The 12370-nt window shown below is 33.2% G+C and overlaps 1 protein-coding gene across 1 annotated transcript; it reads left to right on the top strand.

Moving 5' to 3' along the window:
* The first annotated feature begins 1173 nt into the window (after positions 1–1173).
* Positions 1174–4896, top strand: LOC111057184 (cuticle protein 7). Its single transcript, XM_022344625.2, has 3 exons — positions 1174–1429; positions 2721–2915; positions 4122–4896. The coding sequence occupies exons 1-3, from the start codon at positions 1415–1417 to the stop codon at positions 4374–4376; spliced, it is 465 nt and encodes a 154-aa protein (XP_022200317.2). The 5' UTR covers positions 1174–1414; the 3' UTR covers positions 4377–4896.
* Positions 4897–12370: the final 7474 nt, after the last annotated feature.

Genomic DNA, 12370 nt, shown 5'->3' with positions numbered 1-12370 from the left:
TCGTTTAATAATAATAAATACTTGTAATTACATTATCTATTCATTTATTATTTTTATAAAAAACCACTGACCGGGAGAGGAAAGCTAAGGATTCTCCTTCTTCTATTTTCTCCCAAATGTATAATTCATTTATAATTTATTGCGATTGAGATAGCGATTGACAGGCAGCAAATCTGAGGGTTAAATTTAAGCATCAATGAATGAGTGAAATTCAAATTATAAAAAGATCAGATCAGAACTTTTGATTGCATTAAATTCGAGGGTTGAAGATAGAATTTAAGAAAGAGATTTTCTATTTCAATTAATTATTGAATAAATTTGATTCACCCATTTGCAAGTAGCGTTCGTACTGGCGAGGCACACAGTCATGATTAATGTACTGCTAATCAGTATAAAAGAACCTCAACTTCAATGCACTCAAAAGCATTCAAGATATCCTATAAACTACTAAAAAGGCTACTATAAATCTACTTCAATCTGATTATGAGATATTGATAATGAGTGAACATAAACTGTTAAGAATACTACCATGAACTTGAACCTCTAATATAAATTGATAATAACACAGGGAATTGGGTGAAACTCCATTGGAACCTGGAACCAGGGTGAAACCCTGGATCTTCAGAACATTGAATTTCACCAATGGAGATTAAGTAATGAATATGGTCACAAATCACATATCACTTTGCACAGTTGCTAATTTAAAAAAATAGAAATAGTATATTGTAGAAGATCACTTAACACAATTACTAATTTCAATAATAAGATAAGAATAGAATAACGAGACTGGAAAAAATTAGATCTTTAAGGAAAAATAGATTGGTGATCTACACACAATGCTAATGACCCGGATCAGAATGAATGAGTTATAGGATCCGCAACAACACTTACCAGAGATCATCTATATTCTCTCACGATTTGCATATTAGCCAGCTAGTATTAGCACCAGCATTGCGATCAAGAAAAAGACAGAAAGAAGAAGGATAAAGGAGGGTGAAAGAGGAATGCGAAATTTTCTGAAGGTGAAAAAACAGATCAACACTAACATAAATTTATCTGCAGATCATCCTCCTTCTACCTTCCCCCTCATTCCTTACACGTCCCTCCCTCCTTCAACCCCCACTTTGCAACTTCTTGACGACTTGTGCTGAAAATATGCAAGTATTCTGGTTGTTGACAGGAGCCTCCACCAATGTATATAATAATATATGTATTTTAAAAATATAAAGTATATTGACGCCAAAGAAGAGCACTGGAATGACCTTTCAGCTGTGAGACAAGGGACTCCGGCCGGTGGGTCGCCGGTAAGGTTCGAGGTCGCCACTACCCGCGCCAACTACAAATAGCAGATGAGCTCCAGTCATTTGTACAGTCAGTGGCATCCCGAGCTACCTTCGCATACTCATCTCCAGAAATGGCTTACACTCAGGTGAGTTTTCAACAAGAGTTTTCCAAATTTATCAATTCTCAGAATAGAGTTTTCGAATTTTCCTCAGTTTTTTCACTAAAGTTCTAGATTGAAATTGTCCAATATTCATTATCAGTCTCTAATATGGCAATATTCAATAAGGGCTCACCTTTCGATTAGTATCAAACAAGATTTTTCCAACAACTTGTGATACAAAAAAAGAAATTTATTGTTCTTGTAATTTATCCTCGCTTACTATTAATGTTCTTGATTGGAATCTTCAACCAATATAACAGAACACGATTTTTCCGAATGAAATTTCCTTTCTTCTCAAACAAAACTGATTTTCCTTGGCTTTTATTAGATCAGTTTATGTTTTGAATGGTCAAATGTAACTGAATAGCAGAATTTTCTAGTAAATAGTTTGTAAGTTTGTAATTCTGTTGATGTAGATTATTCTGATTATTTAATTTGGTTTGCCTGGTATATTTGTTATCAGCTATTATGACTTGTGAGAGGTTGAATAGCTTTTAGACGTAACAAACCTACTGACCTACAGACCTTACTTACTCATCATAAACAATTCAGTTATTGAATTGTAATTCCTCAAATACTATTCCAATCCTATTTAGACTATGCCTATCAGCAAATCCAGAACTTATGTTCAATCCTATCATCTATGTCCAATTTTCAAATCTCAAATAATTATATTAAAAGCATTTCTTCAGTCTTTAGGTAAGTTTGAAGTGTTTCTTTGTAATTATAATTCCTATTTTAATCTTCATAAAAATGGGCAATGTGAAATAACATAAATATTTTTTATAATTCTCTTACTAAAATAAATCAACCCCCATTATATCTTTACTTGTGAATTTAACATGAAATTAGTAATAATCTCCCATCTGAGTTTCTTGGATGTGCTTTTATGCTCTCCAACTCACTATGAGGGTTATTAATAAGCAAAAACTAAATTCTCTACCCTTACTTGAGGTAACACTTCAATTTACGGCGACAAAGTTTTGCAATTCCATCGATAATATCTCTGTTAGGCAATTGAGCAATTATTCACACAACGCAATTTAGAAGAGTTGAACTCTTCTGTACATCTGTTGGCAGTGTGAGCTCAACATGCAAATTTGCATCGAACATCTGTCCGGTTCTGTTTATATTAATGCAATCATGATCAATTTTTCTTATCTTTATATTTTCTCTGCAGTTTTCTACAATAAATGAAATTTCTTACTAGGTATCTTGAGCAAGAAATTGTTGAAAACATTGGTTTTCATTTGTTGAAAATAATTTTGTTTTGCAGGTTTTCGCTCTGCTGTTGGCAGCTGTTGCCGTTTCTGGCCAGTACTACCAGAACCCAGGTTATTACAACCCAGGTTACTACAACCAGGGATACTACAACCCAGGTTACTACAACGCCGCTCCCGCCGTCGCTGAACCAAGCCGTGACTACGCCTTCAACTACCAAGTTGCTGACCCAGTCACTGGTGACTTCAAGGTAATTTCACTCTTAAATCTTCAATCAATCTTAACTCTATGACAAGAAAATCCTTCTCCTTCACTCTTAAATCTTCAATCAATCCATAACACTATACTCGAAATTGAAAACCCTGAACTTAAAAATAAATAATCCAACAAAGCCATGCAACCTAAACTCTACTTAGCTCACTGCAACTTGAATAGTAGTTTCACACTACTATCGAAATTTTACTCGTTCATCCAAATTCCTGAATGAGCAAATCGCAACTTGAATCCCTCCATGTTTTCTCATACTCCAAAATAAGTTCATTCGAACCACTGTATGACTGTATCACACTTGATAATGATCACTTAGAGAGATCACTTAGAGTTTAGGTATAGAGATGGTTTCAGTATTGTTCTTTCTACATCATAGTGAATTCAGCCCACGATATTATCGATAATCACTGTGTAATAATACTTGAACAATTTTTCTATTAAAAAGAAAAGTTTTAAAGACAATATAACAGAATATTTTTCCCATGATTGAGTTATGGGCCCAATATCTTAATTTAGCTTATCTTTTTATAAAATGTTGTATAGCATAAAGAGAGGAACGTCTATTCGCAGAGTTCAACACCGAATTGTAGTGTTAGAATCTGGATTAATGTCGTCAGTTTCAATCGAATCTATTCCTTTTGCACACATTCTTGATAATATTGGTAAGCAAGTACAAGAGTAACCATGACATTCAATTCATTCCATTTTTCTACACCACGATGCTTGTTTCCCCTCTGGAAAATGTTCTTCTTTTGAAAACACTTTGTCTTATTTTCATTAAATATTCTTAATCAGATAAGACCTGGTTTCTAGGAAACTTTTTGCATCTAATGGACTATGATTGAATCTATATGATAAAAATCCATTGGATTTTATATTTTAACTAGAACTTTTAAACGTTGATGTGGGCTACTCATTATCCAGAATTGAATGAATGTTATTTTCTACATAGAAAACTTCCATTTTCCAATTTTCTCTCATCATGAGTCCATTTTCCATTTTTCTCAATTCCAGTACTATCAATTTTCTCATCATCAAATATACCTGCCTTCAGAGGCGCCCCCGCCTCCTCAACTTTGTATTGCTATTCTTGTTCTTTGTTAGCAAATAAATACTCCAATAGATGCTAATAAGTTAGCTAATGAATAGTTAGCAAAAATGATTAATCCATTATTTCAAATGACAGGAACAACAGGAGAGCAAGCACGGAGACGTCGTTGAAGGCAGCTACTCCCTGGTTGAGCCCGATGGTTCAGTGAGGACCGTCCAATACACAGCCGCCCCCGGCGCTGGCTTCAACGCTGTTGTTTCCAAGTCTGCCGCCTCCGCCCCTGTTGCTCCCGCCGCCCCCGCTTACAAGGCCCCAGTTGCCGCCCCTGTTGCCGCCTCCTACCCTTACGCTTACCGTGGATACCCATATGCCGCCGCTCCTTACTACTAGACTCTACCATCTAAAAAACTACTTAGTTCTACGTCTTCAACAAACTATCAAACAACATTTTTATTCTTCGCTTAACACTATATTCAGATGAGTTTCCACTTGAATTCTTACTTTACTTCTGAACTGTCTCTCTTTGTAGATTATTTTCTTGATCCCATGAAAGTTAGTGGACTATAAGTTGACACTAAAGTCTATAGAAAAACGTATACTTTTCCTAATTCCTACTGTTTATTCATGTTATTTCTATATCTCTTCTCTATAAACGAATCAATACCAGATAACAAATAATGAGTTCTTGGACTTTGAAAGTGTTGTTTGAAGTGGATGCAGTGGAATCGAGTGGATACCAAGTGCAGCCGTATAATTTAACCGACAAAAGATGTAATGGACTATGGCCAGTATACTACTTATTATTTGAAGAATCAAAAAATGAAGGCTAATATGTGATACTTACCAGGAAATAAATTCTAAAATGTGTTGTATGAATTACATTTGTAAATAAATCACTGTGTTTCTTGAATCCCGGTTTTATACTTTCGTTGCTCTCCTTTGCATTCACAATATATTTTTATCACTAGCGAAAATATCATTTTTCATCGACTAAGATGATATGGAAATATTCGAGCTCCAAATATTTTGTTGAATGAAAGAGTATCATTAACTGTTATAGTACTCTTGCTTACTCTAACCTCACTATGGAGTGAAGCACCTGACTTATCCAGTTTCAATCCAATCTAATATAGAGCAGAACACCTAAGTCTTACATCAAGTCTTAGCGTTGAGCTTTATCAAAGCCCAAGTTCGTTCTTTATAGAACATGAACTCAACTGCCTCCATTTCATCAAACAGTCAAATTTTGAATTGAATGAGAACACTGTTTGAGCTGTTTAAAATGTGACTAGTCAAGCAACGGAACTTAAGTGATCGAATATAAAATCAATCCACAATAATTATTATGTTAACAGTGGTTCCATTCATTTTGAAGTTCCGAAATATGATCAGACTACAGAAATGATCTCACACTTTTTTCAAGTCTTCTCATCTCAATCTTCACGATTTCTATAAATAAGTTCTTCTATAAAATTATTTGTAATTGGAAAAACAATTCAAGACCAATACTGTTAATCTTGTACCATTCCCATTCCAATATTATCAAGTATTATGAATGATATTCAAATCTTGAGAGTGGATCTATTGATTGATATTCTCAATTTTAGTGAAGTCTGTATTACTTCTTTCATTATTCAGCCAAGGTGGTGAACAACAGACTTTTTAGTTGAAAAAATAGAATGTGTTTTTATACAATAGCCCAAACTGAGTGAAAAAAAATCAATTACCGGTGGTTCGGGACCCACATGGAACTGTAGGTTCACTACTCCATCGTTATATTCTCCTTTATTCACGCACAAGCCTGAATCTTTTGTGGGCATCTCTATCAGCCAAAGAATTATAGTTAGGGTAATGATTCGGTTGAATAAACCATAGACAATCCAATATCATAAGATCAATAACAAGATTATGCTATACCCTGAACTGATACAAATGAAAGCACTCATACAACAAATTATCTTGTATTCCACATGTGCACTCAGTTTGCAATTTCATAAACAACATCATAGCATGAGATTTAGCTCATGCTAAATTATCCACTTGAATGAGATCTTAGAGATTCTATTTTCGATTATTGGTGAACAGATACTTAGGTAACATTCTCAAATATTTTTTAAATATTTTCTCTAATAGACATTGATTATCAAGAGATTTAAAGGTGCGTACAGACTTCAACGCCACGAACACGCACATTTCACTTTTTATCAGCTGATGCTATGCTTATTATATCTGTATCTTACTGTTTCTGTAGGAATACAGATATAATAAACTTAGCATCAGCTGATGTAACGAAAAATGCGCGTGATCGTGTCGCTCATGTATGTACCTTAATGACGGAGACATAGAGAGAGCACAGCATGGATTTGTTTTGTTCCTTGTTGATTGGGTCATGGATTTTTTTGTTCCTTGTGGATTAGGCCTCTTGATAATAGACTAGATGATCAAATTGTATCATGATCCCACCCTTTACACATTGTCCAAGAGCCTGATAGGAAAGAGCTAGAACAACCAATGATGAACCCACAAATCATCAACTTAAAGTTGATTTGAGTTCTGCAAAACTGATATCATTCATACCTGGATTGTTTAAAACGAAGTATATGAACTACAAGCAAGAACCCGTGCTACGCAAGGATCTATTTTAAAACTTGACAAAATGAAAACTTGACGTAATGAAATTTTGAAGAATTGAGAATAGGCCTATAACCATCCTTGGTTAATTAAGAATCTATAAGCAAAATTTCAAGTTAATTAGACCAGTAGTTCAGACGTGATGTTGCGTCAAAAATAATTTTCCTATCCCTTACGTGCATAAGCCAGCTCTTTACTTTATATAATTATTATAGATATAGTTAACGACTGCAAGAGATAGGATTGTGGAACAGAATAGTGGTGAAACTATGATAGCGCCAGAAGTGTCTCAAACACAATAGTAGGTACTACATGAACTCTTTGAAAGTTGTAAAATGGTAAATTGCAAATCCTTCACATGTGATGCGGTATTCTTGATATTTATAAGAGCAGTTGCTAAAATCCCTATTTTGCAAATAAATTCGCAAAAAAGTTAAGGCCGTCCGGCTCACAAATATGCTGGGTTCAGACCGCAGCTCTAGCTCAGTGGTAGACGCATGAATTTTCCAAATATAATTAATCACCACAGGGTTGACTGGTGATCAACAACTCTTACCGCCGCTTTCGTGAAGTTCTTGAAGAATACCAATAAGGAAGTCAAAAAGATAATTGGTGACTGATTAACAGTAACCATATATTCAATCGAGAATAATGAAAACCAACTATGATCTTTCTAGTTGATTCTTAAAACGCTTGTCATGAATACAGGTATTCACCAACTTACCCTTCTAAAATTCCTTGGAACTTACAACGCCAGTTCTTGAAGTTCTCTGGATCCTTATATGATATACTGTAGACTTATTAAGATAATTATCAGTAAGACCTTTCTGGCTGAGTAGTATTTCTATCATCAAAGGATGATAAGTAATAAATGCTCTGAATAAGATCAATATTAATTGATTCACTGATTTTATATGCTGCTGACGAATATTTCTTGGTACCAAGACAGCTCAAACTGTATATCACGAGATGAGTTAGGATATAATAAAAACTTCTATGATTTTGTATGCTGACATAAAACATAAAATATATTCCCATATAATAATAATATATATAAAATATTCTTATATTTATAATTCCAATATATATATATATATTCTTTATTAGTTTAACAATTATCACGAGGTTTATTAGCATTCACAGTTGTGAGCTTTAAAAATTATAAATCTGTATTTAATACTGATACATGGAATTCAAGTCAATTCAGAACTCTACAACTTAAAACCTGTTCGGTCGGTAGATTTAACATGACATACTTTGATCAATGAGCAAATAATAATTAATAAAAATGACAATTCAATAATCTCAGGGTTTTATGAGTTCGTGCCGTGCAAGGAAGTAAGCTTCCTACATAAATCAAGTAAATTCATAAAACGTTCTTATAGACTTTATTATGATAGCATTCAACACGTTGCGAATTTTTTAAACTTGAATTAATTTATATAGCGCTTTGATCAATTCCCCAATTCACTATTAATGGCCGGCTAATGAGCTCATTAAAACTAACACTTACAGTAATGATGCTCTTGAAGGTCTTGTAGAGTGAATTAATTATTTCCAATAATTGATTATGTAGGTCCTTTTCATCTCTGCTGGGCTTGCGTGTGGTCCAGATTTCTTATAAATTTCTTTCAGTATTGAAAATATATTTATGGGAACAGATTACAATTAAGAACTCTTTAGCAACACTGAGTTCACAAATAATCAAACATTAATTACAAATATTTCACATTTAACAAAGGGATTGGCTTGATGATTTTAAAATTTAATAGGAAGTAAGAACCCTAATCTCCATGTGTGTCCTCACAGATCGGGATCACAAGCCAGAGAGGAATGATTTTCAGAAAAATTTCATCTCTTCCTTGAATGATTTATAAGCTTCCTTCTGATTGGCTTTCTAATCTTAGTAAGACTCAATGCAATTGGTTACTTCAGATTCAGGGTTTCTCCAACTTTGTTATACAAAGATAAATGGAAATTTGTTACATAAATAAATTAAATTATAGACTAAAAGTATTTTAATAATTAAATCTCGATACATGATGCTATAAAATGATGTACATATAATTTTTTATGTGTGTTTTGTGTACTCTTGATTTTCATACTTTTTTAGATTGCAATAAAAAATAGTGTAACAATAATAGTTGTCCTTATCTATTTACATAAGCCTTCCCTAGTGTATATAATATATATTTTTTGAGTAAGATTTATAATTTAATTCATACTGGTTGGTCGAGCAATCAGCTGATTCTTTAGGTATCGATTCAAAGAACTGTCAATTGATCCTAGATCGATTGATTCATTTAGAACAAAAACAAAGAATTCTAACCTCAAATGTACATGCAAACTTTTATTTTTTATGATCTGCCAATAATAAATTAGCCGCTAATAATTATTTATTAATCAATTTTACAGACATATGTTTTCGAAATTTTCTGCCGAGCAGCTACTGAAGAACGAAAAGATGATCATGATTCAAGATCATATTGTGATAATATGATTTAGCATCTAAAGTTACCAGCTGTAATAAACATATCACCCTGTGATGAATTATTGTGTATTGGTATTAAAACGGTAGTTTGGAGTTGAAGTGTAGTTGATTGGTACCAGCTGTTGATAATGGTTCCTTAGAAGACCTATACAAATAATTATCACTCCCCTATCATTGAGAAACTGGAAAATGTTGAAAAAATTATTCACCTAATGAAAGAGAGTATATCTATAGTATATATGTATAGTATTCATATTGCATTCATTAATTACTGAAGAATGAAAGAATAATTTACAATTTTTTGAATTTAGCTTAGCTTATATTCATCCTAAAATGGAAAGAATATGGAATTCTGTGTGATTCATCGTACATCGCATATTTCCTGGACCAATCTACAGCTATGAAAACATTGAATATTTTTCTTTGAAACACTGATATAAGCTTTTTTTCAATTGTTAACTTTACATATAGATATTATTACCAATTGATTGAGAAGAATAATATGTTTTCGGAATAATGAATGCTGTATGACTAAGCACATAGGAAGTCCGTATTGAGATGTAAATGAACATGTTGATTGTCAGATAAATTTCATGATTCACCAAATAAAGTCAAGTGAAACATGAGATAAATTGGCGGTACGAAGTTCGCTGGGTAAGCTAGTTCTAAATTAAGCTTTATTATTAATAGACAACGCTGAAAAAGACAGGCTCAATCACCAGGAATACTATAAATCTATGAGGAACCAGTATACCATTAATTTTGAGTAGTTCAATTACTTCCATTATGGACACTGGATACATTATGGACAATCAATATATATGGAATTTATTGGCTACCGTACAGAATAAAAAAATTTTGATTGCAGTGACCCCAACTACTGTATTATGAATGACCATTTGGATCAAATATAAGGAATTACCCGCATCTTTCATCAACTCGTAATTTTAATTCGCAAAATATTAACAAAATATATATATATATTAAGTTATATTTAATGCTACAAATAAATGTAGGTATATGTTTGACATTTGTTTCTGTAATCTTGTTGTCTATTGAAAAAGTTTTCAATGTGATTTTTGATTGCAATAAAATTTGAATTTGAAAAAAGAATTATCAACAAACTCCTAACCAAAGAAAACCTTTGTGCTCTGCTCTAATCGGAGTGTATGAGACTCCATATACAGCTGATAGAAGGCGCAAACCGAACTGGCCAAGCATACAAGGATGGACAAACACGTGGTAAGCTCGTGCTCTCAATCAACGCAAAATCAATTCGATCAATTGATGAAATTGTTTTAAGCTTTCCAATGATTACAACATATGTTAGAATATCATGTGTCAATTATCTCAGTTCCATATGGAGTTCACCTTACCATAAGCTTACTTAATAGGATCCTTTTTCATCCTTTGAAATCCTAGGCAAAATATCTCAAAATCTGTTCTTAGTGCGCATCTAGCATGTTTAAAGAATATTTGTGCAAAGTTTTAAGTCTGTAGGCCAATTAGTTTGAGCTGTAGTGTGATTTTACATCAACATTTTCGAAAAGTGCCCTCTCCTGAAACCCCCTTGTGCTCCTGATCGAAATTTTTCTGCATAGATCTAATTTTTTTCGTACCTGAACGAAAAAGTTCCTCATGACTTTGCTGTGCAATATACGGTTAAAAAGTGAAAATTTTGGGGGCCAAGCTCCCTCAGGGGGGGGGGCAGATTTCTGAAAATCCTTCTGTAATGGATGTTTTGAGGCTACAATAAACAATTGTGCGAAATTTCAAGTTTTTAGGCTAAGTAGTTTGGGCTGTGGTGTGATTTCAGTTTGTCGGGGCTTAGCCTTTTAGATATAGGTAGAAGAAGAAGAAGAAGAAGAAGTAGAAGAAGAAGAAAAAGAAGAAGAAGATTGATTATTATGTTGCTTTGGCCTGTGATCTGTATAAATGTCCTGTAACAACTAAAGGTGCGTCCACACATGCCGAACCGAACCTCGAACCGCGCAGCAAACCGTGCATTCCTCCGAACATCTTGCCTTTCAACGAACATGAGCATATGTTTCATAATGTTAAAAATCAGCTGTTAATCATTCGCCGTACCGTACTCCAAACCATTCGCCGTGCCGCTTGCCTCTGTTCTAACTGCTCGCCTCACCTCACTCCGAACGCTGAACTTTTCAGCCAATCAGAGCCCTCGATTACAATTCGCCGTGCAGCTCACTCCACAATATTTGGCTATCCATCACAAGTGGAAAGCATGCGAACATGAATACAGAAGTATGGACAATTTTTTATTTGATTAAATTCATGTTTTGAAGAATTCATTGTTACGAATGATAAATTGACAGGAGCTTATAAATATTTTCTAATTCAAATGAAATAACTTCTGAAAAAAATAATGATTGGATAAATACCAATATTGAATTATTGTTGATCAGGAACTCAGTACATCGACAATTCATTCAACTATTTCTGTATTGATGAAATTATAATCATTTTCTCTATTGATAATCATTTCATCAACTAACTGAAAAAAGTACTTCAATTAGTACTTCAAAAGTACTTCAAAGTTTAGGTCATATCTAAATTCACAAAGAGTTCGATTCTTGTTGGCAAGATAGATGTTATTCAATACAGAAATCATTGTTATTTTACTGAAAGATAGGATAAAATGAATAGTTCTCTTTCAGGGGGAGTTTTGACAACCAACAAAACTCATTTTTCATTTGAAGAAATGATATCAAAAAGGTGCATGGGACCTTACTTTTTTGTTCAGCATGCCAAATTACTCCTCATTTCAATATCAAAATTTTCGACTGACTGTACAGTGAGTCAATCATTTTATCAAGGCTTGAATAATTTTGAAATTTTAATTAAATAAAAATGGTAGAGAATAACTATTATCATGTAGATATTGCCGATATTGTAGATATTGCCGTTTTCATATTGCCGATACAGCATTGATAAAACTGCATCAGGAAAACGAAGTTCAAAACTATGGTTTTCCTAAACATATGTTTTTGAGATAATTTCTTTGATGCAGCTGTTTCACATTCACCATTATAAATTATACAGAGTTTGTGAAAATAAAAATATTTATTGATTGCCAAAACAATACCTACTATAATATTAATGATAATAATTAATTATTAAAACAATACTTTTATTATATCGATAATAATAATATTAATAAACATATTTATCAATTATCAGAACAATATTATTGAGGTTGAGTGGAATCAGGTAGAAAGCAATAATAGAACAGATTGATGCT

This window comes from Nilaparvata lugens, chromosome 7 (genome assembly GCF_014356525.2).
Source record: "Nilaparvata lugens isolate BPH chromosome 7, ASM1435652v1, whole genome shotgun sequence".
Classification (NCBI taxonomy): domain Eukaryota; kingdom Metazoa; phylum Arthropoda; class Insecta; order Hemiptera; family Delphacidae; genus Nilaparvata; species Nilaparvata lugens.
This window is presented reverse-complemented; position numbering and strand designations above follow the sequence as displayed.

Coding starts and splice junctions, on each gene's coding strand:
- LOC111057184 (XM_022344625.2), top strand. Junction 2,916..4,121: donor CAGTCACTGGTGACTTCAAG/GTAATTTCACTC, acceptor TTCAAATGACAG/GAACAACAGGAGAGCAAGCA.